Below are 27,339 nucleotides of genomic sequence, written 5' to 3'. Positions count from 1 at the left end.
GTTTTTATTAAATGTACAGCATTTATATTCCTCTATTATAGATGTGTCCTTACTCTACAGTCTCCTATAATGGCTTATTTTTACCTTTTCTTCAATGTTTTATTTTTCCATTTATCTTAAAGTTGTTGCTGGTAAACCTGAACTGCCTGCTGTAGCTCAATGAAGGATGTTTCTATTCTGATCCGGTCTATAAGTGACAAATGTTGCTTTTAATTAGTAATGTTACAGATTTAGAGTGTTATTACTATTTCATCTTATTGACAAGTTAATATGTTGACTTTTTTTGTCTTGTGAAAATGATCAGTTCTACTTCAATGTTGTCATTTTCTCATCATGTGATGAATTGTGCGTCTGCAGCTTATCAGGCTGTTTGGTCTCAGAGGAAGGCTGTGCTTATCTGACCTCAGCTCTGACCTCCAACCCCTCCCATCTGAAAGAGTTGGACCTGAGCTACAATCATCCAGGAGACTCAGGAGTGAAGCTGCTGTCGGCTGGACTGAAGGATCCACACTGGAGACTGGAAGCTCTCAGGTATGGAGGAACCTGCTGCAGGAGCAGAGAAGGATATTATTGACTGGAAAGTAGCAAACATTTTTATGATTTGCTGAATAACATATTTTCCTCCCTGTCTCCTCAGACTGAGTGGCTGTAACCTCTCAGAGACAAGCTGTGAAGCTCTGTCCTCAGTTCTCAGCTCCCAGTCCTCCAGTCTCAGAGAACTGGACCTGAGTAACAACAACCTGCAGGATTCAGGAGTGAAGCTTCTCTCTGCTGGACTGAAGAGTCCAAACTGCAACCTGGAAACTCTCAGGTAACTCTGGGCTCTTGACAAATTGATGCATCTAAGATGCAAAAAGAAGCATAATTACAGATCCATCCATCCATCCATCCATCCATCCATCCATCCATCCATCCATCCATCCATCCATCCATCCATTCATCCATCCATCCCATCCATCCATCCATCCATCCATCCATCAGTTCAGACCTTGGTCTCAACCTCAATGTTCTCATTTTCTCATCATGTGATGAATTGTGTGTCTGCAGCTTATCAGGCTGTTTGGTCTCAGAGGAAGGCTGTGCTTCTCTGGCCTCAGCTCTGACCTCCAACCCCTCCCATCTGAAAGAGTTGGACCTGAGCTACAATCATCCAGGAGACTCAGGAGTGAAGCTGCTGTCGGCTGGACTGAAGGATCCACACTGGAGACTGGAAGCTCTCAGGTATGGAGGAACCTGCTGCAGGAGCAGAGAAGGTCTGATAGAGGAGGAAGAGGGAGAAATGTCTTTAGTCAGTCTGCTGGGAAACATTTAGTTTGAAGCTAAATAGTTAACTTGTTGCTCAAAGGAACAGCTTTTGTGAGTTGCTGCTCAGTTTTCCATCTCTGTATCCAACAGTTAAAAAGGGAAAGATAAAATCTGAGATTATCTCTGCTTTGCTTGAAGCTGGTGTTTTCCTTCAAACCAGCGCTGATGCTGTTATTCAGACTAGATTTCCACTGGACTCCTTCTGCTTAACCTGACACTGGTTTAATTTAATAAGGATTAATAAGGAGTTCTCTTGCCAGCCTCCTTATTGTCTGTTGTTCAATCATTGAAGACAGGAGGACCATTTCCAAAATGATCCAGTTCACAATGAAAGTCAACATAAAAATATGTGAAGTAAATATACTTTCAGTCTTTCCGAGAAGGACATTCTTGACTGCAAATCAAGAAATAAATATGTTTGATTTGCTGAATACCATATTTTCCTCCCTGTCTCCTCAGACTGAGTGTCTGTAACCTCTCAGAGAGAAGCTGTGAAGCTCTGTCCTCAGTTCTCAGCTCCCAGTCCTCCAGTCTCAGAGAACTGGACCTGAGTAACAACAACCTGCAGGATTCAGGAGTGAAGCTTCTCTCTGCTGGACTGAAGACTCCAAACTGCAACCTGGAAACTCTCAGGTAAAACATTCTCAATCCTGGTGAAACCAGATTTATGTCCATTTCATTCTATCAGTTATGATTTAATTTGTTTTTCAATAGTAGAGTAAAATAATAATAGATGTCTTACTGTGAGATGAGTAACCAAGCTAAATCTCAATACACAAACCTGGCAAGTTTTCCTTTCCTGCAGAATGAATGAACCAAGAAGAGAGATATTTAGAAAGGTTGGGTTCAGGCAAACATTGATAGTGTAGCTTCTGATTCTTGACAGGTTGCTGCATCCTGGTGCACAAAAGGACCAATATTGCAGATCCTTCCTCCCAGCAGTTGTTAGACTTCCTAATCCATTGTTGTACATTTGACTGATGTCATGGCAGTGCATTAACCTCAGGGTAATTTGGGGGCTTTTATTTTGAAGTTTTCAATAAGCTTCATTTTAAATGGCCACACATATCCAATGTGTAACAGTAGTTTTGTTGAAGAACTCACATAATGCCCAAGAGAGCAATTACCTGTTTCAAAAATTGTCACCTCTTTTATTTTGAAATTTTCAGTAATCATCATTTCAAAGGGCCCAACTCATCCCATGTGTAACAATGATTCAGTTAAATCAGTTTCGTAATTGCAAAAATAACAATAATCTGATGTAAAAATGTAAAGGCTTTTATTTTGAAATTTTTAGGAAGCTTCATTCCAAAGGGCCAAACTAATCCCATGTGTAACAGTGATTGGGTTAAATCAGTTATATTTTGCTCCAAAGAGCAATTATCTGATATAAAGATTGTCAGGGCTTTTATTTTGAAAGTTTCATTAAGCTTAATTTGAAATTGCAGAGGTAATCCCATCTGTAACAACAGTTGGTTAATCTCAGTTATAAAACACAAGTAGTTCTAAAGGACAGCTTAGTCCTCCTCAGTAGAAAGTGACAGTTCCGCCATGTTGTAGTTCTTCAATTCAGTCATTGTAGTTCTAAAGAGCAGCTCAACTATCATGTGAGTGAGACACACAAGGAGAGACATAATTCTAACTGTTTGAAGCAGTTAGTTTTTGTGAAAGGCCTGAGAGTAAGTTTCAGGATTTTATTTTGAAATTTTCAGTAAGCTTTATTTTAAAGTGCTACCCTAACCCTATGAGTAACAGTGTTTAGGAGAAATCAGTTATATATTGGCCAAAACAGCAAGTAGTTCTACATGTCAGTTCAGCCCTCTGTTTTCACTGATTTTTATTTAGAACTACAAATATGGAGAATTTGTAGTCCTAATCAACAGCCCTCCCCTCCCGTCTGCCATTGCTATGGTAATTAATCCTCTGTCAACTATCTTGTGTGTGAGACAGAAAGGTGGAGAAAGAATTCTATCTTTGTGAGACACCCAGTGACTAAATCTAAACATAGCAGTCCAAACAACTCCTTCCCGTTCGGGAACCGTGATACATATCGGAAAACCGTTTGAAGCGTCTGAGAAGACTATGTGTCGTCTCCGATAGTACCGCAATTCATATCTGCAGCTCACTCACAGTAATAACAGTGATGAGACAAAGATGGTGTGCGCTGAGGTTTGACATTTTTCAGAAATACATGGAAGTCAATCAGGCTGAGCGTGTGGAAATCCTGTTGCATGATTTTGCTCTGAAGCACCTTCACAGAAAACTGTAAGCCCTAGAGAAATTTTGAAAATATTTTACCGGAGCAGGCACTCGTATCAATGTCATGACAGAGTTTGTTACCGATAGGGCGATATTTATGGACATGACGGCGATTTCAAAATTTATTTGGGATCAAAATCGCATTGCTTCCCACACTCTAACGGAACTGACAAAAATTTTTGATCGTTTCTTGCTTTTTACGTCACCATCGTAACTCAGAATCCCAATAAAAGTAAAAGCAATAATGCCGGGATTGAGCCGCACGTTTTGATACCACTTTGATACCATCTCCAAAACTAATCTGGAAGTGACACCACCCAACACACAAAGGTTCTGCTTCGTCACCACCGCTCCTGTCCCTACCTCAGGAAAGTATTGAACATGTGAGCAGATGAACATGCTTAACCGTAACAAAATGTAATTTGTTAATAGAGAACAAATTGTGCTTAAAACTAATTATTAAAGTATTAAATATAAAAAAACCTAAATATTGTGGTGATGATTTCTAGGTGCACCACATATATATAATATGAAACCAAAACTTTCTTGAAATTCACTGTTATTCAGACCATAAGAGATTTTAAGCTAAACAGTCATTGATATCTAAAATATGAATTTGAATTAATATGAGTCACCAGAATATTTTATTTCCTTTTGGGATCAATAAGTTGTTTTTTAATTTGAATTTAAATATATCAAAATAAATAACAATAAATTATTTGAAATTAAAGAAGAGATCATTATTATGAACCTTAGATTAGAATCAGTTTGAGCCCCACAGCCTGAATCCGATGGCCAACTGCTGCCTTATTTGTTCGTCTCTCTCCCTTTTATTTTAGAGGAATTTATCTAGAATATGTTACACGTCCCGGGTGTTAGGATGGCGGCAACAGTGTTGACACAAACCAGAATCTGATGGATTCTGGGTTGGGTCTGCCAGAACCACTTTGTGTCCAGATTGGGTTTAATAAAACCTCTTTGTTAAAAACATCATCTGGTCTGGACTTTGTATTTAGTGAGTTCTGTGTGATGACATGAGGATCGTAACATATTGGTGGCCCATCCTATTGCAACAAAATATTTAAAGCATATTTGGGGCTTCGCTCAACGTTGTGACATTTATGAATGCAATTTTAATTGTGTTGATTCTGAAAGTGTGTTTTTCATGTGTTTAGTGACCTTTAGTGTCAGGTTGGTGTTTTCAGAGCTCTTTAATTTAAATGCTGAACTAAATGTCCTGATATTTAACGGTGGCTAGTGCTTGTTTTTGGATTGTTTTACATGCATATTGGTTTTTATTTGATTTTATTTGATTCTATTTTTTCCACATTAGTTTTGTAGTTATTTTTGTTCAAATAATAGTTTTTATCAGTTTCTGCTCAGTTTTCCATCTCTGTATCCAACAGTTAAAACATGTAAAGATGAAACTGGAGATTTGCTCTGCTTTGATTCAAGCTGCTGTTTTCCCTCAAACCAGCTCTGATGCTGATCCTCAAACTGAGCCTGATGCTGATCTTCAGCCCAGCCTTGATTCTCAGGCTTCATTGGACTCTTTCTGTTAAAACTGACATGGATTCATTTAGTTCATAGAGGAATTTAATATTTCTCTTGCCAGCCTCCTTGTTTCCTTTAGTTCAGTCCTTCATGGCTAGAGACCCAAATATAGACTGAACCAGTTCACAACAAAAGGCAACATAATTATAAATAAAACAGTCCATTAAATCAGTAAAGAGGAACATTGTTGACTGGAAAAAAGACATTTTGATGAATTGTTTAATAACATATTTTCCTCCCTGTCTCCTCAGACTGAGTGGCTGTAACCTCTCAGAGAGAAGCTGTGAAGCTCTGTCCTCAGTTCTCAGCTCCCAGTCCTCCAGTCTCAGAGAACTGGACCTGAGTAACAACAACCTGCAGGATTCAGGAGTGAAGCTTCTCTCTGCTGGACTGAATAGTCCAAACTGCAACCTGGAAACTCTCAGGTAACTCTGGGCTCTTGACAAATTGCTGCATCTAAGGTGAAAAAAGAAGCATAATTACAGATCCATCCATCCATCCATCCATCAGTTCAGACCTTGGGTTCTACCTCAATGTTCTCATTTTCTCATCATGTGATGAATTGTGTGTCTGCAGCTTATCAGGCTGTTTGGTCTCAGAGGAAGGCTGTGCTTCTCTGGCCTCAGCTCTGACCTCCAACCCCTCCCATCTGAAAGATTTGGACCTGAGCTACAATCATCCAGGAGACTCAGGAGTGAAGCTGCTGTCGGCTGGACTGAAGGATCCACACTGGAGACTGGAAGCTCTCAGGTATGGAGGAACCTGCTGCAGGAGCAGAGAAGGTCTGATAGAGGAGGAAGAGGGAGAAATGTCTTTAGTCAGTCTGCTGGTTTTTCCAAGGTTTGTTCCTGGAAGCTGCTGCTGGTTCCTCCAATCCAGGCTCCGCCCTTTAGAGGAAATCTGTCCATATATGGAGCTAAGAGTCACCTTGATCCTGCAAAGCTTTGTTCAGGGATGAGATGTCAGGATGTTGGTGTCAGTCTGTTCCAGGCTTTAGTTGTTCTCCTCATGAGGAGCTGAAGTCTCTGACAGGAACGTGGAGCTGAACAGGAGAAGAACTTGAAGCTTCTTCTTGGCCTCTGATTGCAACAGCAGGACAATCCAACATTTTAGTCTGACTTCATCTGGAAATATTTCTTTGACCCTCAATCAGTGTGAAGACAGGCCAGCTCCTCATCAGAGCTGAGATCTTCTCTGTCCTCCATGCTGGAAATGTAGAAGTCCAGCAGCTCCTGATCAGTGACATCAGAGTGTGACATCATCAGTAGAGTGATGATGTCATTTCCCTCTCAGAGCAGCTTGGAAATCTGAGAGGAAAGATGCCAACAAAGACTCTCTGGACTGTTGGATCTGCTGGTTCTGGTTCCAGATGCTCCTTGGACACTTTCACAAGCCATTACTGCAGCTGCTGGATTCAGGATGCTGCTTCTTCTTCTTGGGCTCATTGTAAATGTGTGCAGCGCCACCTGGTGGTGCTGGTTGGTAGAGGAAGTGCTGAAAGGTTGGAGGTGTTTGTCAGAGGTGTGTGATGATGGAAGCCTCTCCCTGGTTTGAGTCTGAGCTCAGAGATCAAATCTTTGATTCTTGTTGAATCTTTGTTGAATGTGATGCAGCTTCTCCTTTTTAATGTTTGTATTTCTGGATATTACAATGAGGCCACAGCAGGTTTTCAGCAGCAGGGCTGTTTAGTGTTTCATTCCTTCATCTGTGTGTGGGAGTGTGGATGGATCAGGTATCCAGGTGTTGATCAGAGTTTAGATTGATTGTATTTTAATGCTGATTATTAAATCAGGTGGAGCTTCCAGAAATGTTTCCTTAGTTTCCTGATGTCCTTTTAGGCTTCAGTGAGTTTCTTCAGGTTGTTACTGAGGGATTTCCTTTCTCCTCTCTGTTGGAGCTTTTCCTGTGTTTGGAGAAATGAGTTGTGCTGCAGCAGCACCAACTGTCCTTCCTACATCCACTGCAGTTTGCAATCCAGATGTTGGACTGTTCCTGTCTCAGTGAAGGACAGTGTGTGTCTGAGAGACATGTAATGTCCATGTTTGCTGCTGAAAGAGACTGATGGTCTGACCCCCCTCCTCCTTTCAGGGTGGAGCCTGCTGGAGGCCGATTCTTGACTCCAGGTCCATGGAGATGTAAGTGTGTTTTTCATCTGATTCATGACAACAAAGCAGCTCACATTCAACCATCTTCAAACTGTCACATCACTCATTCAGGAGTCAAAGTGTCAATAAATGATCAATAACTGCAGCTGGATTGTGTTTGTTCTCCAGCAGATTCCTGTCAACTCACCATCGACACAAACACAGTGAGCCGAGACCTCAAACTGTCTGAAGACAACAGGGAAGTGACATTTGTGGAGGAGTTTCGATTATATCCTGATCATCCAGACAGATTTGATGTCTATTCTCAGCTGTTGTGTCAAACTGGTCTGACTGGTCGCTGTTACTGGGAGGTCGAGTGGAGAGGAGATGTTAATATATCAGTGAGTTACAGAAGAATCAGGAGGAAAGGAAACAGTATAGACTGTTTGTTTGGATATAATGATCATTCCTGGAGTCTGAGTTGCTCTGATCGTCATGGTTACTTTGTCAGACACAATACCATAGAAACTCGTCTCTCCTCCTCCTCTGTCTCTAACAGAGTAGCAGTGTATGTGGACTGTCCTGCTGGCATTCTGTCCTTCTACAGAGTCTCCTCTGACTCACTGATCCTCCTCCACACCTTCAACACCACATTCACCGAACCTCTGATTCCTGGATTCTGGTTCTGGTCCAGATCTGGTTCTTCAGTGATTCTGAGCTGATTTGAGTTTAAAGAGTCTAAAGTTTTTCCTCCTGTCAGAGAAACTCTCTCACTGTTGAACAGATAGTTCAGTCTCTACAATCTATTTCTTGGTGAAACGATTCTGATTTAGTCCTTAGAAACTTTTTCTTCTTCCAGTCCTTTAAAGATGGAAGCTGGGATTATTCCAGTATTATTCCAGGATCCTCATGTTTTTCTGTTTGTTTCCAGTCAAAGCTCCACACTGAATATCAAGATGTTGTTTCTCTTATTTTTTTCTTTCATTCATCAGATATCATTGAAATATTGATCAGGTTTTCTCATTCTGATCATTTTCTGTTTCTATCATCTCCTATTTTTCTCAACATGTCAGATTTGAATATTAAATCTTCCTTTTGTAAATTTGCTGCAGTTTTTCTTCATGTGTTTTAAATAAAAACATTTTTTCTTCTGCATTTGGTTCATTTGCTGCTCATTCTGTTCTTTTCCTGTTCAAATTGAAATATTTGCATTAAAAGATTTTTTCATCAACTCTGCCTTTCAGAAAGTCCTAATTAAAGTAAAACATGCCCATTACATGAAGGTCAGAGGTCAATGCTTTGAAGCATAAAGTGGGAAAATCTTAATATTTTCTGTTTCATTCAGAACTTCTACCTGAAACTCAGAACCTGCATTAATCAGCCAGCTAACCAGAAACACTATCTCATTATAATGAGATTTTTTTTTTTTAACAGAATAACGGGAACGGGCTTCCATATTTACTGGACATTATTTAATATAATAAGAAGGCAAATCCTGTGAGCTGGAGACAGTATTGTGATAGTTCCATTTCATGTGGATTTACTTTGACTGGGAAACAACGACACCGACTCCGTTGTGCTCGGTGTGCGGTGAGAAGCGATCCAGCGGTTCTACGGTACCGAGCAGCTTAAAGTTAATCTGAAAACGAAACAGCCTTCGCTTCAAAACAAGAATAAAGACTATTTTATTGTCCTGCGTAAACACTGAGAAACAGGTAACTTTAATGAGAAAAACCACAGAAGTAAATGTGTGTTAAGAATTAAAGAGGAATAACTTGATTTAGCTCATTGATTTTCCTCTGTTGTCTCGGATTCTTGAGTCTTGGCGTGCGCAGTGAGAAAGAGCAATCATACGACATCAGACTTCAGATATCTAGAGTTTATCCAGAGAATTCAAATGCATACAGAATGTTACAAAAAGCATCTCACCCAGAAATTAAAAGTCCACAAAAATGACAAATAGAAAAATACTTGCAATGAGTTTGAAAAGAAAAACAAAGATGCATCTTTGGGAATCACTCACTCAGCACAAAGAGATTCAACTCCTCTGTTGTAAGCAAAGCTTTTTAAAAAACTGTGTATTTCTATATGCAATTAGAAGGTGTGTTTTTTCCTTTGTGGGGGCTGTCTTAATGTTAATTTTATTACCCCTGAGGCCCACTGAAACACCCAGATCTTCTCTACCAGCCTCTTGCCCAGACCATGATTTATGACGTGCAGCTGGATTTTTCTCTGCCTCAAAATGATTCAACAAGAAAATAGTTTGTATTTTTAAACACACTCACACAAAATCTAATGCTAAATAATAACTATAAGTTTGGATCTAAGAACTAAAGTGTTTTCTATTTAAAGAGAAAATTATTTTTTAGATTGTAGTTTTTAGAAAAAAGTAGTTTTTCTAAATCTATTGTAATATAAAATGCATGCAAATAGTGTGATTACAAAATAACTAATTCAAAACATGTTGTTTAATGCTTAAGGAACATCTCTTAATATACATATTTAATTCTAGTATGATAAGATTTTTTTTTAAGTTTTAATGTCCTGGTGAACTTCTGAACCATACTAAAAGAATTTGTTAATTGCCTGGCAGACAGCCTCCCTGTTTGTTAAGGGAGTGCAGGCCTGTCTATCTGTAAAACCCTCCTTATAGATTTACGTAAGTTCAGAGAGTGAGCAGTTGTTTTAGTTTGGATCTTTATCTAATTTTATGTGAACATAGAGTGCACTCCAACCTTCCATGGCATACCTCACATGCATCAAGGCTATCCTGTGCACTATTGTGCTAATTTAAAACCCTATTTCAACAAGAGCCTGAAAGCTAGCTAGCTAGCTAGCATGTAGCTGAACCTGTAGCTAAATCAAAAAGGTCCCACACTGTGGCAGAGACATTCATATTACCCGCCTGTAAAGCCATTGCAGATGAGACGCTCGGACCTGAAGCGGCTCCAGAAATAGCAAAAGTTCCTCTCAGATAACAAATTCTATTGATGACATGTCTGCACACATCCAAAGTGGTTCTGGAAAAGATCCACATCAGAGAGAAATTTACGTTGCAACTTGATGAAGGCACTGGTATTAGTGGACATGCTCAACTCTTGGCCAATGTGCGTTTTGTGGATGAGACGCAATCAGAGAAAACTTCCTATTTTGCAAGGCATTGCCAGAAAGGACAACAGGAGGGGAAATGTTTCGGGTCCCATCAGAACATCTTGAACATGGAGGACTTAAGTGGGAAAACTGCAGAGTCTCTGCACTGATGGAGCTGCAGTCATGGTCGGGCACCAAAGGCTCTGTAAGCAGAGTGAAGGAAAGAAACCCAGATGTAATCATTACGCACTGTTTCTCACACCGTGAGGCCCTCATGTCCAACACTTTACCAGCAGACCCAACACCTTGAATGAAGTTGTGCAGATGGAAAACTTTATGAAAGTCCGACCTGTGAAAAACCGCATATTTGCATCTTTGTGTGAGGAAATGGGAGCGGAGCATCAAATCTTGCCGTTTCCTACGGAGGTCCGATGGTAACAAGGTACTGACTCGTGTGGATGAGCTGCAGGAGGAACTCAGAGTATATCTGACAAATGAGGGTCCAATTACGCAAAGCTGCTTGCAAGTGATGAGTGGTGTGCAAAGCTGGCAAACCTGGCGGATATTTTTCATCATCTGAATGAACTGAAGACCCAAATGAAAACCTGCTCACAAGTACGAATGAAATAAAAGGATTCTGCTCAAAGCTGCACCTCTGGCAGCAACATGTGGAAAGTGGCAACCTGGAAATGTTCCCACTAACCAAGAAATGGCAAAATGTTCACACTGTTGCTCTGTGTGAAATAATAGGGACACATTTAAACATTCTGGAGGAGAAGATGTCATTTTATTTCAGCCTTCACTGAAGGCCTTGACTGGGTTAGGGACCCAAACAGCTCAGCAATTGGAAAGAACATGACTTTACAGGAGCAGGAGGAACTAACTGAACTGAGACAAAATGGTGGTTTAAAGCTGAGCTTTGCTGATCGACCTTTGGACAGTTTTTGGTTCACTGCTGCCAAGGAGTTCCCTGTTCTGGCAAACAAAGCTATTTTGATGTTGCTCCCATTTTCCACACCATATCTGTGTGAAGTGAGCTTCTCAAGCCTGGCTATTATAAAAACAGAGAGAGACTGAGAGCTGTGGAGGAAGAGCTTCGTGTGTCTTTCTTCAACTCCTGCCAGGATCTCAGCCCTGTGTTCATCCCAACATGCAGGTTTCACACTAAGTGACTAAAATATACACATATTGACATTTTGCTTCAACTCTTCATATGGAGTTATTTTCTGTTTTCTGGCCAACAGAATGCTTGTGGACAGAATTAGTTTGTAAAACACTGAAGTTTTCTACAGTGTTTTATAACTGCAGTTTAACCTCTTTAACTTTAAGACCACATTGTTGTGCCTCTATTCAGCTGTATTTTTGAAGTGAACATGTTAAGTGCAATTTGAAATAAAAAATATAAAATATGACAAACATAAATATTTGTGTTTATTTGATTTCTATTCAAGACACTTTGATAATAATTACTATATATTTAATATCTGCGGCTATAGAGTATTATTTGTTTATGTTTTTGGTCGGTGGTTTGCCTCGTGATTCTTTCAATGAAAACAATGAACCTTGGCTCAGAAAAGGTTGAAAAACCCTGAAATGCAGAACCGTCTGGGCCGGAACCATCTCAGAATCTAGCAGGTTCTGGAGGGAGGGAAGCCAGAAACAGGACATGATCGGCTTCGTAAAGGAATGAATCAGAACCTCGCTTCTTCTGCAGGAGGATTTCCGCATTGAAAGAGCAGACCGAGCGCCGGGACCGAGGCCCGCTGACACCAACCCGCCTCGCTCCATTGGCCGCTTCATGGATTACACCAGAAAAGAAGCGCTGCTGCAACGGGCCGGGTCACTAAAACACATCGTTCTCCAAGGGAAAACAATATACTTTGACTAGGACTTCTCTCCAGAGCTCCAAAAGAAGAGAGTGAGACTGTGGAGCTTCATCAAGCAACTTAAAGGAAAACAAGGTAAATGTGGTTTTCCGGCGCAACTCAGAATGGACTTGGAAACGAAAAGCTTCCCTCCTCTTGTGGACGCGGTACCGACGTTGGAGAGGTTGGACGTCTCAGTGCAGATGAGTGAGAGAGAGAGGATGGAAGCGGAGCCTCCAGAGAGGCCTGGACTCCGAGAGTCAACAACAGGAGACATGGAAAAGGGGGACAACCTGATGCACATCTAAAAGTTTACATTGAAGACTGAGGAGAACAAAATGTTCAAAACAGAGGAACTCTGGAGGATATAAGGGATGTTTTAGCAACAATTATTAGGGGAGAAGAAGACGTTATGGAAACAGCCAACGTTACATAGTTATATAGTGAATCTGTATTTCAAATGTTTCTGATCTCACGGGTCGCCAATATCACCTGGTTACTATCGTTCTCCCAATTGGGTGGAGATCTCAGCAGGGAATTATTGCTGTTCTTTGTGATCTGGAAGCACTTAGTGCTTTTTCCCCAGAGCGACTACAGGCACACGGCGCTCTGCCTTGGTTACATCGGGGGCTGGTCAGGAGGCCACCACAGATTATATGTGGTTAATAGAACCAGGCGGGTTGATGGGAGTCCTTGGGGCTTCATGTGTTCAAACTATTTCTGTGTTACTATGTTCTTGTTCCTTGACATGTTTGTGGCCACACTGAGTGACCAACAGGAGGCAGAAACACATCAGATGCAACATCCAGAATTAAGGTCAAAGGGTCAAAAAGTAGAGGTCGAGGTCGACATGATTAAAACAACTATATATTATGAGTGATTTAAATATTGTGTGTTATCATGTGAGAGGACTGGGTCATCCGATAAAGAGGACGAAAATATTAGCTGAATTAAAATGGCTTAAAAGTTCAATATCTCTATTGCAAGAGACTCATCTTAACGACTTGGAGCAGCAGAAATTAAAAAGAGAGTCGGTGGATCAAGGGTTTTTAGCCAGCTGTCCAAAAAGCAGAGGGAGGGGCAATTTTATTATAGAAATAGTTCAAATTACTGTTAATGGCAAGAATACAAAGTGTAGACTGAGAAAAGTTCAGATAGAAAAACAAACTTTTCAAAGTTTCACTCTTTTCTACATAAATCATCCAAATCAAAGCAGCAAATATTTCCTGTTTATTTTTCTAAAACATCTTCAAGGATTTCCAGTTAAGTTTGTAGAGAAACTAAAAAAACATCATAAATCTCATTTTATTTGTTTAGCAAATATTTTAAAGAGAGAAAAACACTTTTATCTCCTCACTAAATTATTGCAAACTAGAAATCCCTCTAACTGAACTACAATTGTTTTAATATTCATCCTAAATAAATCATTTATTAGTTTATAGTTTATTTCATTTCTAACAATGTTTCTTTACACCATAAAAGTTTATTATAGACTTTGTAAATAATCAATGTTGTTCTGATCTCTACTAAATCAGAACATTTAAAGTTTGCACTTTCATTTATTTATTTTCTTACTAAATATTAAAATGTTTCCAATTTAGTGTTAATCTATTTTTGTCACATCATTAATATTTGTAATTCTCCTTCCATTAAACTGTTGCTGCTCCAAAACTGACCAGATCAAAATAATGAATCAGCAAATAAAGTAAATGTTAACAAATTAGATTCATTGCATAAATCATTTATGTAAAGTAATTAAGTTTAGGATCCAGTTCTGACCCTTGTGGTTTTCCACAGGTAACTTCTAGTAAATTATAATTCATATTATTTGTACATTTTGATGTTTTGAGTAACTTTTACCCAGGAATGTGAAATGAATCATGATTCAGAAATAAGAGAATAATTATATAAATATATATTGGAGACAGTTTATATGAGCTATAGTAATAATCTGTATTATAATAATGTTATTTCAGCTGCAGTAGTTTGGTGATATCAGGAACTACTGATTATTGTTTCTGATTATTTTCAGTTTGTATTTATAGTCAGTTCAGTTACTGCTGCAGGAATCAGCTGTTATTTTCCTCTGGACTTTTTTCTCCTCATGATTCCATCATGAAACATTTTCATCAGAACTTCTCTTTTCCTCATGAAGGTTTTATCAACATGTCTCTAATTTCACTGCAGATTTTCTGCTGCTCTGAAAGAAGAAACTAAAAATCATGTGAGTTGTGATGTCATCAGTCCCACCACATCCCTCACATTTACTTTCAGTTTGAGAGTCAGACTGTTGTTCATATATTCTTCATCAACTCTTTGGATCATTTGATCAAACTGTAAGTTTTCTTGTATTTCTAATTGAACTTGATTTTCTTGTTTGTTTTTTTTCTCTCATGTTTTTAGAAAACATCCACTTCTGATTTCTGGTCAAAGTTTCATCTCTCTTCCTTTTAAAGTTTCATCTTCAGGATTATTAGATTAGTGATGAACAGCTGATGTTTCTTTGGTTTTCTCTGAACAAATTATTTCATGTTTCTATTTCCTGGATTCAAACTTGAGTTGTTTCCCAAAAAAAGATAGAAGATTAAACCAGGATTTATCAGATATCCTGACTTAATTACACCTTGATTTGGTTTCTCAAAAGCAATAACACATATGTTACATTTATCCAATTATCCACATATGTGACAATTTATCCTCTGCCAATAACCTGGCAGAGGATAAATTGCTGTTCTTAGTTCAGCCTGGTTCCCCAAACCCATCAGAAACCAAAGTGTTTATCAGTGATTCACCATCTTGTCTGCATGTTTTGGTCTTTTTTCCCTTCCTGAAATAAAATGCTGCAAATTCATGTTGATATTCAGTCATGTACTATTATTATTTTTAACATTATGATGGTAGAAAATACTATTATCAAGCTTAAAAAGATTTATGTCACAGTTTGTTTCTGAAGACTGATGTTCTAACTTTGTCTAATTACACAGTGAGGTTGTAAAAAACCTCTAGATATGAAAAGCAACATGTTGACAATATAAAAAACAGGACATGTTGTATGAGAGGGAGAAATGTCGGAGAAATGAGGTGAGCAACAAAGCAACCTGGTTTATTGCAGCAACCTGGTGCATTGCAGCAACCTGGTGCATTGCAGCAACCTGGTGCGTTGCAGCAACCTGGGTTGCTCTGGGGGATGAGGGAGGGGAACGGCAACCAGCATCTCAGTGGGGAGCCAGACTCAGATGACAATAATTGTTCTCACTATTACACCTCAATGCCAACTCCAGACAGACAAACTTATGATCGGTTCTGCTGATCTTGCAAATTCTCAGAGGTTTATTCCTGAGGTTTCAGGAACTGCAACTGAACTGTTCTCTCATTAGGAACCAGTTCTTGTTTGTGGTTCTGCTACACAGCATCTGAGTCTGAATGTTCACAGCAAGGCATTTTCTTGTATAAGACAGGCAGCCTCTCAATGGGCAGAACAGCTGCCAATGTTTTCTGAATTGTATGATATACCAGATAACTGACAAGCCCAAAAAGCAGAAATCCTGTTATCATACATTTAATTATATAACATCTTAAAATCCTCAACCAACAATATGGACAGATGGAGGGTCTTCCACTTCGCCCAGGGATTCATTATGTATAAATATCCTGTTGGGTAAAAAAGGCTCTTCTTTGCAAATTCTCCTCATCAAACCCAGATCCATTGTTTACAATTTGGAAGATATGAAAGAGAGGATCCAAAAGTGATATTAGAAAACACAGAGCAAAACGCACAGCAGACGAGGAAGATAATAGGAGAATAAAAGCATAAAATATTGACTTTCACTACTGATTTATAAATTTAAAGTTGTTAAATTGAGCAAATGGCTGATTATGATGATTTTTAATAGGAAATTGTTTGAAAATGTACATTTGAGCAAATTATGCCTTCAATCATTCAATCCACTATTGGTTACTATTGTACCAGCAGTATTTTTGCCTTGAGTTTGATGTTCTTCAATTCCTCATAATCTTCCATCAAAACATTTGTTGGTGTGCGGTTTGGTGAATGGAAATTATCTATTATAGCATCAGTGAGCCTGTGAGCGAACCCATGGTTTCTTTAAGACATTTGTTAACATATAGTCATCTGATTATTTAGGCCGGGCTCAAACTAAGTGAGTCACACCTCCTTAGTTTGGTTTGTTTTTGTGAAATGGATAAAAAACTAGAATGAACTGATGGTGTTGTGTCAAGCTTGGCTTTATCTCTCATCCTGGATTTCTGAATCAGACTTTTGTAAAAGAGCTCTCCACCATTAAATTCATATGCAACAGTTTCCTGCTGCTTCCTTTCAATATAAAATATTAAAATGTGTTTGATTCAGTCAGAATATTAACTTTTTAATCCAACTCCTTCACTGGATTGGCAGTTTTGTGCGGGCCTGAATCATTGCCAACAAAAACACACAAAATATGCGTCCAGTTTTTCATTTTTCCTTGCTCTCTATTTTTCCTTTTTATCCAAATTCCTCTAAATCCCATCAGACGTGATAAAGGCTTGAATATGTCTCTATGGACTGATAGTAGAAGTGCAGCAGCTGATGGCAGCTTCCTCTGCCTCTCTGCTGTCTGACTGCATTCACCTGACACTAATATGAAGCAGAGAAGAAGAGCCAATCAGAGGAGGAGCAGCTGATCTTTTTCCAGCATGAATGATGTAAAGGATGATCAGAGTTGATGTGCAGATGAATGATGTGTGTTTCCTCTGCAGGTGAAGCTAGAAAGTGTGTGTGAGCTGATGTGGATTCAGCAGCATGGATCAGTGTGAGGACAGAGAGGAGGGAGTCCCTCCCTCTAAAACCACTCTGTGTGGGGAAGATGAGAGCCAGAGCAAAGGTCAGAGGTGAGGTCACCATCTCTAACTGTCCACAGCCCTTTTCACACAGCGTTCACTATATCAGGCCAGAACAGACGTGGTGATGAAGCTGCTGCTCCTCTTTGCTGATTAAGTTTTAATCATCATGTTTCTGTCAGGATCCATCAGAAACGCAAACCAGAACCAGAACCAGAGCAAGAACCAGAACCAGAACCAGAGCCAGAACCAGAGCCAGAACCAGAGCCAGAACCAGAACCAGAACCAGAACCAGAACCAGAACCAGAACCCAGCTGTGTGTCCTTTAAGAGCAACAGGTCAAAGGAAATTTCTCCTGACTTTAAATCTCCTGGATCTCCACCATCAGAGAGGTGAGCTGTTTCTAACTGCTGTAACTTCTGTTTATATCTGTTATTGTGATGATAAGTTCTGTTGGGTTCTGTTGTCATAAAAACATCGGATAGAATTTCAGGTTATTTTTCTTTTTTTGTATTATGTTAAAGATGTAATACTTATGATGTCTCCATGAAACATGTTCCAATAATGAACATGTTACTATAAACACAATAAAGTTCAACTGGATCCTTTGTACAAAAATCAAACAGGTCTGTTTGGATCCACAGTCTCTACCCAGAGCTTCACTAGTTAACAGAATCTCAAAATCTGATCTGATGTTTACCTGACATGAATTTAACCATCATTCATTGGACAGTTATTGACTCCATACAGAAAGAATCTTATAAATCCTCAGTCAGGACTCACTCTTATAAACTATTATGTTGACATGACATTTGGACCAGAAACATTTAACTCTGTTTTATTCTGTTTTGTTTTAGCCTAATTTTTCCAAATGAAACATTAATTTATTTAGTCTGATATTAATATTAACACAAGAACAAATAGACAGAAGTGAATTTTATTTCTAGGTTGATATTTTCATCTTTCTCTAAAATCTGACAAAAAACAGATTCATTCTGAAATAAAACATTTTCTATGAATTTTTATGATTCCACCTCTGAAGTTCAAACATCATCCAACATGGCAGATTATCAACCATTTCTACAGTTAAACTAAATATTTAGTGGATCTGGTTGAGCAGTGGGCTTCAGTGTCTCTAACGGACCATCTGGTTCTGATTGAAGCTCCATCAGATCCTCCTTGGATGGTCAGAGTGGAAATGATTCCTGGTTCTGCTCCATGTCAGAGCCCAACACTAAGATCACCAAACTGTTCTCAGTCATTTCAAACCAACATGTTGGTCTCAGAAACAAATCTTTCTGCTCTTTAAAGAAGGCTGGACATTATTCAGGAGGATCAATGATCAGGAACATGTTGGAGGATTGGACCGGTTCTGATAGGAATCATTTAGAACATCAGGTTGATGATCGGACTGGTTCTGTTTTTGGTTTACAACTTTTTATTTTACAGTCACAGAAAAGATTATCTTGAAAGCAAACAGATAGTTTCTAATGAGAGGTTTTTTTTTCAGGATCCATAAGAGATTCAAACCCGATCCAGAACCAGAACCCAGCTTTGTCTCCTTTAAGAGTGACTGGTCAAAGAATCTTCCCATTAACTTCAAATTTCCTGGATCTCCATCATCAGAGAGGTGAGCTGAATCTAGTTGCTGTAACTCTGGAAACTGAACCAGTAAGAACTCAGATGTTTCCAGTTATATTTCCAGAGGTTTGATCCATTATCTACAGAAATCAGCTGATCTGTTCTCATGAAAACACCTTCATATCTTTATCTCTGGATGTTGATGATGATGTTCTGTTGCTTCCTGGCTCCATGTCAGACTAACAGTGGATCACATTTCCACTGGGAAATACCTGGTAAAGCCATTCTGGTCCATCAGGACTTGGTTCCTGTGTGCATTGTGAGAGCAGTTCAGCAGGGAAGGAAAGCTTCATGATGTGGTTGGTGAGATCTGCTGGAACTCAACCAAACTGAGCTGATGTGGACCATCAGAGGTTCTGCTGGTTCTTAATGGGATCAGCAGGAACATTAAATCTTTACAACTACTTAGATCACCTGGTTCACTGCTCACCAGATATCACTTCATGGACCTTTACCTTCTGATTGTCTCTGTGACAGATACAATGTGAGCTCACTGGCTTCCAGGATCTACAGGATCCATTTTAAATCCTCTATAACATCCAGGAGAGATCCCACATGGACACACCCACATATTTCAGACCTCCTCCATGTCCACATCACCTCATATCTAGTCATCAGAACCTGATGGATGTCCCACACTGTCCTGAAGACCTGTGTGGACAGAGCCTTCACTTCCACTGTCCCCAAGCTCTGGGAAACTGTCTCCACCAGCATCAGATCTGCTGACAGTTTGGGCTGTTTAAAGTCCAAGTTCAAAATCAACTTTTTCAAATGTGTATTGGTTCAATCTGGTGTTAATGTTTTTCGTCTTTGTAGTTCATCTTTTTTCTCTTTCTAATGTCTTTGTATTGTGTTCATGTGATGGCCTATTTTTCTGCTTTTAGAGTTTTTATTGTGAAACATTTGATAATTTCCTCTGTGAATTCTGCTGGATGAATAGTTTGTAACTTCCTCATTGTTCCTGGTTCTTCCACAGAGTGGACCAGCAGAGCTCAGACGTTCCAGGGGTCCATCTGCCCAGCAGCATCAAACACAGTTGGACTCCATATTTATGGTCTGTATTTGAACAACAACTACTTTTCCAAGAGTTCTGTTCAGCTACCTTCATGCTGCACTTTGTAGAGAGGATTGTCAATCTGTCCAACCTCCATCTGGTGTTTGGCTCCATGATTTCACTCTGACCACTTTCTTATCTATTATTCTGTTCCAGCTGCTAGAGGACAACATTGTCACTTTTGTGAAGAAAGAACTGAAGAAGATCCAGAAAGTTCTGAGTCCAGATTACCCAGAACATTCAGAGAGTCAGAGAGATGATGAGGTGTTGGAAGGTGATGATGAAGAGCAGAGGAGGAGCAGCAGAGAGGCAGTGATGAAGATCACACTGAACTTCCTGAGGAGGATGAAGCAGGAAAGCTGGCTGACCGTCTGGAGAACAGTAAGAGGATTTCTATGAAGATTTGACCTGATGAATAAATCGCACATTTACTGATGTTTGAAGAGATGGAATAATGTTTATCAACATCATCTTCAGAAAATAATATCTTTTGGTTACTGATTTTACTTTTTGTGTTATTAGAACAAATTTTTTCAGTTGTCAACATCAACTTAAATCTGGTCTGAAGAAGAAGTTCCAGTCTGTGTTTGAGGGAATTGCTAAAGCAGGAAGTCCAACCCTTCTGAACCAGATCTACACAGAGCTCTACATCACAGGGAGGGACTGGAGAGGTCAATGATGAACATGAGGTCAGACAGATTGAAACAGCATCCAGGAAACCACACAGACCAGAAACAACAGTCAGACAAGAAGACATCTTTAAAGTCCCACCTGGAAGAGATCAACCAATCAGAAGAGTGATGACAAAGGGAGTGGCTGGCATTGGGAAAACAGTCCTAACACAGAAGTTCACTCTGGACTGGGCTGAAGACAAAGCCCACCAAACATCCAGTTCATATTTCCATTCACCTTCAGAGAGCTGAATGTGCTGAAAGAGAAAAGGTTCAGCTTGGTGGAACTTGTTCATCATTTCTTTAGTGAAACCAAAGAAATCTGCAGCTTTGAACACTTCCAGGTTCTGTTCATCTTTGATGGCTTGGATGAGAGTCGACTTCCACTGGACTTCCACAACAAGGAGATCCTGACTGATGCTACAGAGTCCACCTCAGTGGATGTTCTGCTGACAAACCTCATCAGGGGGAAACTGCTTCCTCTGCTCTCCTCTGGATAACCACACGACCTGCAGCAGCCAATCAGATCCCTCCTCAGTGTGTTGGCATGGTGACAGAGGTCAGAGGGTTCAATGACCCACAGAAGGAGGAGTACTTCAGGAAGAGATTCAGAGATGAGAACAGGCCAGCATGATCATCTCCCACATGAAGACATCACGAAGCCTCCACATCATGTGCCACATCCCAGTCTTCTGCTGGATCACTGCTACAGTTCTGGAGGATGTGTTGGAGGGCAGAGAGGAGGAGAGCTGCCCAGAACCCTGACTGACATGTACATCCACTTCCTGGTGGTTCAGACCAAAGTGAAGAAGGTCAAGTATGATGGAGGAACTGAAACAGATCCACACTGGAGTCCAGAGAGCAGGAAGATGATTGAGTCTCTGGAAAACTGGCTTTTGATCAGCTGCAGAAAGGAAACATGATCTTCTATGAATCAGACCTGACAGAGTGTGGCATCGATATCAGAGCAGCCTCAGTGTACTCAGGAGTTTCACACAGATCTTTAAAGAGGAGAGAGGTCTGTACCAGGACAAGGTGTTCTGCTTCGTCCATCTGAGTGTTCAGGAGTTTCTGGCTGCTCTTCATGTTCATCTGACCTTCATCAACTCTGGTGTCAACCTGATGGAAGAAAATCAACCATCATTTTTATCTAAATTTTTTCCAAACCAAATATAAACTCTCTCCATCAGAGAGCTGTTGACCAGGCCTTACAGAGTCCAAATGGACACCTGGACTTGTTCCTCCGCTTCCTCCTAGGACTTTCACTGCGGACCAATCAGAGACTCCTACAAGGTCTGCTGACACAGACAGAAAGTAGCTCACAGACCAATCAGGAAACAGTTCAGTTCATCAAGGAGAAGATCAATGAGAATGTGTCTGCAGAGAAAAGCATCAATCTGTTCCACTGTCTGAATGAACTGAATGATCGTTCTCTAGTGGAGGAGATCCAACAGTCTCTGAGTTCAGGAAGTCTCTCCACAGATAAACTGTCTCCTGCTCAGTGGTCAGCTCTGATCTTCATCTTAGTGTCATCAGGAAAAGATCTGGATGTGTTTGACCTGAAGAAATACTCTGCTTCAGAGGAGGTTCTTCTGAGGCTGCTGCCAGTGGTTAAAGCCTCCAAGAAGCTCTGTAAGGACACAGATTGTTACTGCATTTGTTTTTGATAAAAATCTGTCAATGATGAGATAAATATTGAGTCATGCTTTATCAGTTTGTTTATTCCGCAATGTTCGCTGCTAGCAGATGATGAGTAAAAGAGAGACCAGCTCTCATAGGTGACAATTCATAATGCTACATGTTCAAGCAACAGAAATAAATTTTCCTATTGAAGCCGACACTGGATTAATGCAGTTCATTGCAGAAATGAATGTTTCTCTTGCCAGCCTCTGATGGCTGCTGTACTGCAGTCTTTTAAGACTGGAGGCCCAAATATAGAATAAACCATTTCATAGTACATGTATCTTAATGATGTGGAAAATATGATATTTTTTTAATCTGTTCAAAAGTAATATTGATATAATTTGTTCTGGGGACAAAAATCATACATTTTAAGAATCATTAAATATTTTCCTCCCTGTCTCCTCAGACTGAGTGGCTGTAACCTCTCAGAGAGAAGCTGTGAAGCTCTGTCCTCAGTTCTCAGCTCCCAGTCCTCCAGTCTCAGAGAACTGGACCTGAGTAACAACAACCTGCAGGATTCAGGAGTGAAGCTTCTCTCTGCTGGACTGAAGAGTCCAAACTGCAACCTGGAAACTCTCAGGTAAAATGTTCTCAATCCTGGTGAAACCAGATTTCTGTTTATTACCTGCTTTTAAAATTGATGTAATTATATGTTATAAAAATAGATGTCTGACTGTTGCATGGTTGACCAGGTTAAATCTCAACACATATTAATTGATAATTTTCATTTACTCCAGGCTGAAAGAACCAAAAAGAGATTTATTAAGAAAAGTGGAGGTCAGGCTTTGACTGATAGTGTAAATCTGCATATTTGACAAATTGCTGCATCCTAGTTGAACAGAGGAGCATCAATGCAGATCTTTACAACCAGCAGTTGTTAGACTTTCTCAACCATCATGAGGGAAATGTTGGTTTTCATTACCTACAAAAGAATGTACAGTTTTATTATTTCATATTATTAATAGGTTAAGCAGTAGTTTCTTGAGTATCTTCCTGTTGTGAACATTTCCATTTCAGACCTTGGGTTCTACCTCAATGTTCTCATTTTCTCATCATGTGATGAATTGTGTGTCTGCAGCTTATCAGGCTGTTTGGTCTCAGAGGAAGGCTGTGCTTCTCTGGCCTCAGCTCTGACCTCCAACCCCTCCCATCTGAAAGAGTTGGACCTGAGCTACAATCATCCAGGAGACTCAGGAGTGAAGCTGCTGTCGGCTGGACTGAAGGATCCACACTGGAGACTGGAAGCTCTCAGGTATGGAGGAACCTGCTGCAGGAGCAGAGAGGTCTGATAGAGGAGGAAGAGGGAGAAATGTCTTTAGTCAGTCTGCTAGCAAACATTTAGTTTGCTTATTAAATATTTAGTATACAGTCATGTCATTTATAAATGAATGGATAACATTTTGAACCCATTTTGTCTCTTATTACAGTTTAATAACTCAAATTATCTCTGGTCATTTTGGTTGTGTAACTTTTCGAATAGCAGCCCATTTAAACTATAAGAATCTTCCACATGGTTCTGAATGAACCTGGGAAACCAACCCATCTACTGAACCACGATAACATGGTATTCAGAGCAGCAGGGGGCCAAATATAGCTCCATGTGGAACCAAGAGGTTGGAGAGAGAAAATCAGTTGAAACTGTTTCCTATCAGAGTTCAGTTTGTCTCTCTGTCTTCACAAACCAGGAGCATCATGGGCTGGGCGGGGCTTCCACTGATGATCTACTGAGGAAATACAAGAAGCTGATTGGCTGATGGACAGGAAGTTAAAATATGAAGATTAATAACATCGTAAATCAGATATTATTGGTACTGAAGCAAATGTAGATTTTAGAATAAGTAGAAATGTTTCAGTGAAAGGAAGATGAGCAACATTTAGAAAAGATTCTCTATGTTCAGAGAAACCAGCAGAGCAGGGCGTCTCAAACTCCTGTCCTCAAGGACTGATGTCCTGCAGTTTTTCGATGTGCCACACGTACAAAACGCTGGAATGAAATGTCTTAATTACCTCCTCCTTGTGTAGATAAGTTCTCCAGAGCCTTGCTATTGACCTAGTTATTATATTCAGGTGTTGCAGCAGAGCAACATGTAAAAGTTGCAGGACTGCGGCTTTCGAGGACTGGAGTTTGAGACCCTTGAAGTAGAGAAACTGATCTAGATTATGTAGCAATAGAGACAATAATAAATGAGCTGAAATTATCTAGAGATAATAATTATGAAAGTTAGATTAGAATCAGTTAGTCCACATCAAATATTTAGATAATCCCAATGCAAATACAATGGGATGAAAACAGAAGACATGTAAATGAACAAACAGTAAAATAATACTTAGAGGAAACAAACTGATGATGTTTGAATGATGGAAGAGAAACAAGAACAGATGTTGATCCAGGAAATGGATCAGTCCTTGATTTAACACTATAGTGTCCAGGAAGAATTCAGATGATTATGAAATGAGATTATTAGACTAATAATCTGGAGGCAGAGATTATTACCCAGTTTTCTGGAATATTCTCCTGACTAAGAACTTATCACAAGGAAAATTAAAGAGTAGAGGATCTTTAATGGACCTAAAATATATTAATGAAAATATTCAGATTCTTCCTCAAACTGTCACATTATTCATCAAAGACTCTGAGGAGTTCAGCATTTAGATTTCCATGATGATCCACTGATGGCAGAAAGACTTTAAAACCATGTTGGATGGAGCTTCAGACCAATCAGCACCAAGAAGCAAAGATGAGAAGAAAATGAGCTCCATGTTGGTCAGATGGATGTTTAAAGTTCTCAGATAGAAAAATAACTAACTTTGGATTTAAAGCAAACTCACAAATTTGATAAAATTGAGTTAAAATATATGACACATGAAGCAGCATCTAGAAAAAACCATTTATAAAGAAAGAAAAATGGAAATTCAAAAGTATAATATTTCTATCTATTTGCTATTTTAACCTCCTTTCAGGGTGGAGCCTGCTGGAGGCCGATTCTTGACTCCAGGTCTGAGGAAATGTAAGTGTGTTTTTCATCTGATTCATGACAACAAAGCAGCTCACATTCAACCATCTTCAAACTGTCACATCACTCATTCAGGAGTCAAAGTGTCAATAAATGATCAATAACTGCAGCTGGATTGTGTTTGTTCTCTCCATCAGATTCCTGTCAACTCACCATCGACACAAACACAGTGAACAGAAAACTCAAACTGTCTGAAGACAACAGGAAGGTGACACATGAGGAGCTTCAGTCATATCCTGATCATCCAGACAGATTTGATGATCATCAGCTGCTGTGTAGAACTGGTCTGACTGGTCGCTGTTACTGGGAGGTCGAGTGGAGAGGACCAGTTTATATATCAGTGAGTTACAGGAGAATCAGGAGGAAAGGATTCAGTACAGATTGTAGGTTTGGATGTAATGATCATTCCTGGAGTCTGAACTGTTCTGATCGTCATGGTTTCTCTGTCTGGCACAATAACAGAGAAACTCGTCTCTCTTCCTCCTCTGTCTCTAACAGAGTAGCGGTGTATGTGGACTGTCCTGCTGGCATTCTGTCCTTCTACAGAGTCTCCTCTGACTCACTGATCCTCCTCCACACCTTCAACACCACATTCACTGAACCTCTGATTCCTGGATTTGGGTTCTTGTGGTCCAGAACTGATTCCTCAGTGTTTCTGATCTGATTTGAGTCTAAAGTTTTTCCTCCTGTCAGAGAAACTCTCTCACTGTTGAACAGATAGTTCAGTCTCTACAATCTATTTCTTGGGGAAACTCCAACAAGATTCCTTGGAAATTTCTTCTTCTTCCCGTCCTTTAAAGATGGAAGCTGGTATTATTCCAGGATTATTCCAGGTTGTTTTTCTGTTTCCAGTCAAATATTATTTTAATTTAATACAGTTTTTCTCTATGTTCTTTAATCCATCTTGGATTCAAATCTTAAATGATCCTTTTGTATTTTTGCTGCAGTTAAACTTTATGTATTTAGTGAACAATAAACACATTTTCTATATTTGATTAATTTGCTTTCCTTCCTGTTCTGTTTCTGTTTAAATGTCAATAACAGATTTTTTAAAATCTCAACTCTGACTTTCATAAATAACTTATTTACAGTAAAACATTCCCATCTTGAAACCAGTTGATCAATCAGTCAATCAATCAAATTTTATTTGTATAACACATTTCAGCAACAAGGCATTTCAAAGTGCTTTACATCATAAACATAAAGTCATGCAACATATAATAGACAATACATTGTTACATATTACATTTCAAATAAAGTTCTAAACAGGTGTGTTTTTAGTCGAGATTGAAAGGAAGTCAGGGTTTCCGCTGTTTTACAGTTTTCTGGAAGTTTGTTCCAAAGTTTTGGTGCATAGATGCTGAAAGCTGCTTCTCCTCTCTTGGTTCTGGTTCTGGGGATGCAAAGCAGACCAGAACCAGAAGACCTGAGAGGTCTGGAAGGTTGAAACAACAACAGCAGATCTTTGATGTATTGTGGTGCTAAACCATTCAGTGATTTATAAACTAACAACAGTATTTTAAAATCTATTCTTTGAGCTCCAGGGAGCCAGTGGAGGGACTTTAAAACTGCTGTTATGTCTCTATCTTCCTGGTTTTAGTGAGAACGTGAGCAGCAGCTTCTGGATCAGCTGCAGCTGTTTGATTGATTTGTTGGACAGACCTGTGAAGACACTGTTGCAATAATCAATGTGACTAAAGATAAACGCATGGATGATTTTCTCTAGATCTGGCTGAGACATTAGTTCTCTAATCCTGGAGATGTTCTTCAGGTGATAGAAGGCCGACTTTGTAATTGTCTTTATGTGGCTCTGGAGGTTCAAGTCCGAGTCCATCACTACTCCCAGGTTTTGGTCTGATCGCTAGTTATTAGTTGTAATGAAGGGCTGATGATGATGCTTTGAATAATAAAATGAAGAAATTTTAATAGTTTCGGTTTCATTCAGAATGTCAACCTGGAAAACAAAAAATCAGAAATCAGTTTCTTGCTTATTTTTATTTGGAAGTACAGCAGCTTTACAAAACATCTAAACTCAGTCAGAAGGATGGAAATTATCTATAAACATTTATTTTCAAGTCTGAAAAAAGATTTAGTAGGTTTCAGGTCTGGACTTTGACTAGGCCATTCCAATCCATGACTATGTTTTGATGTAACAAACTTTTTGTCACAGAAGCAAAATAGTCAAGTTTCAAACAAAGTATTTCTTCCTTATTAACTATGAACTAATCCGCAGTACCTTAATTTGAAATAAATTAAATTGTCTTAACTGAAAAAATAAAAATC

The 27,339-nt window shown here is 39.4% G+C and overlaps 1 protein-coding gene and 2 pseudogenes across 1 annotated transcript; all 3 read left to right on the top strand.

Annotated features, from left to right (window-relative positions):
- The window catches only part of LOC129366658 (NACHT, LRR and PYD domains-containing protein 3-like), a 42,228-nt pseudogene extending 33,986 nt beyond the window's left edge, over nucleotides 1-8,242 (top strand).
- Nucleotides 8,243-16,885: 8,643 nt separating this feature from the next.
- Nucleotides 16,886-18,627, top strand: LOC129366657 (protein TsetseEP-like). The gene is made up of 3 exons (XM_055040628.1): nucleotides 16,886-17,044; nucleotides 17,176-17,385; nucleotides 18,504-18,627. Exons 1-3 carry the CDS (start codon nucleotides 16,956-16,958, stop codon nucleotides 18,625-18,627), a joined length of 423 nt encoding a protein of 140 aa, XP_054896603.1. The 5' UTR covers nucleotides 16,886-16,955.
- Nucleotides 18,628-20,950: 2,323 nt separating this feature from the next.
- LOC129366656 (NLR family CARD domain-containing protein 3-like) lies at nucleotides 20,951-26,003 on the top strand (annotated as a pseudogene).
- Nucleotides 26,004-27,339: the final 1,336 nt, after the last annotated feature.

This window comes from Poeciliopsis prolifica, unplaced genomic scaffold (genome assembly GCF_027474105.1).
Source record: "Poeciliopsis prolifica strain line A6 unplaced genomic scaffold, Auburn_PproV2 SCAFFOLD015, whole genome shotgun sequence".
NCBI lineage: Eukaryota > Metazoa > Chordata > Actinopteri > Cyprinodontiformes > Poeciliidae > Poeciliopsis > Poeciliopsis prolifica.
Note: the sequence above shows the minus strand (reverse complement) of the source record. Positions and strands in the feature narration are given on the sequence as shown.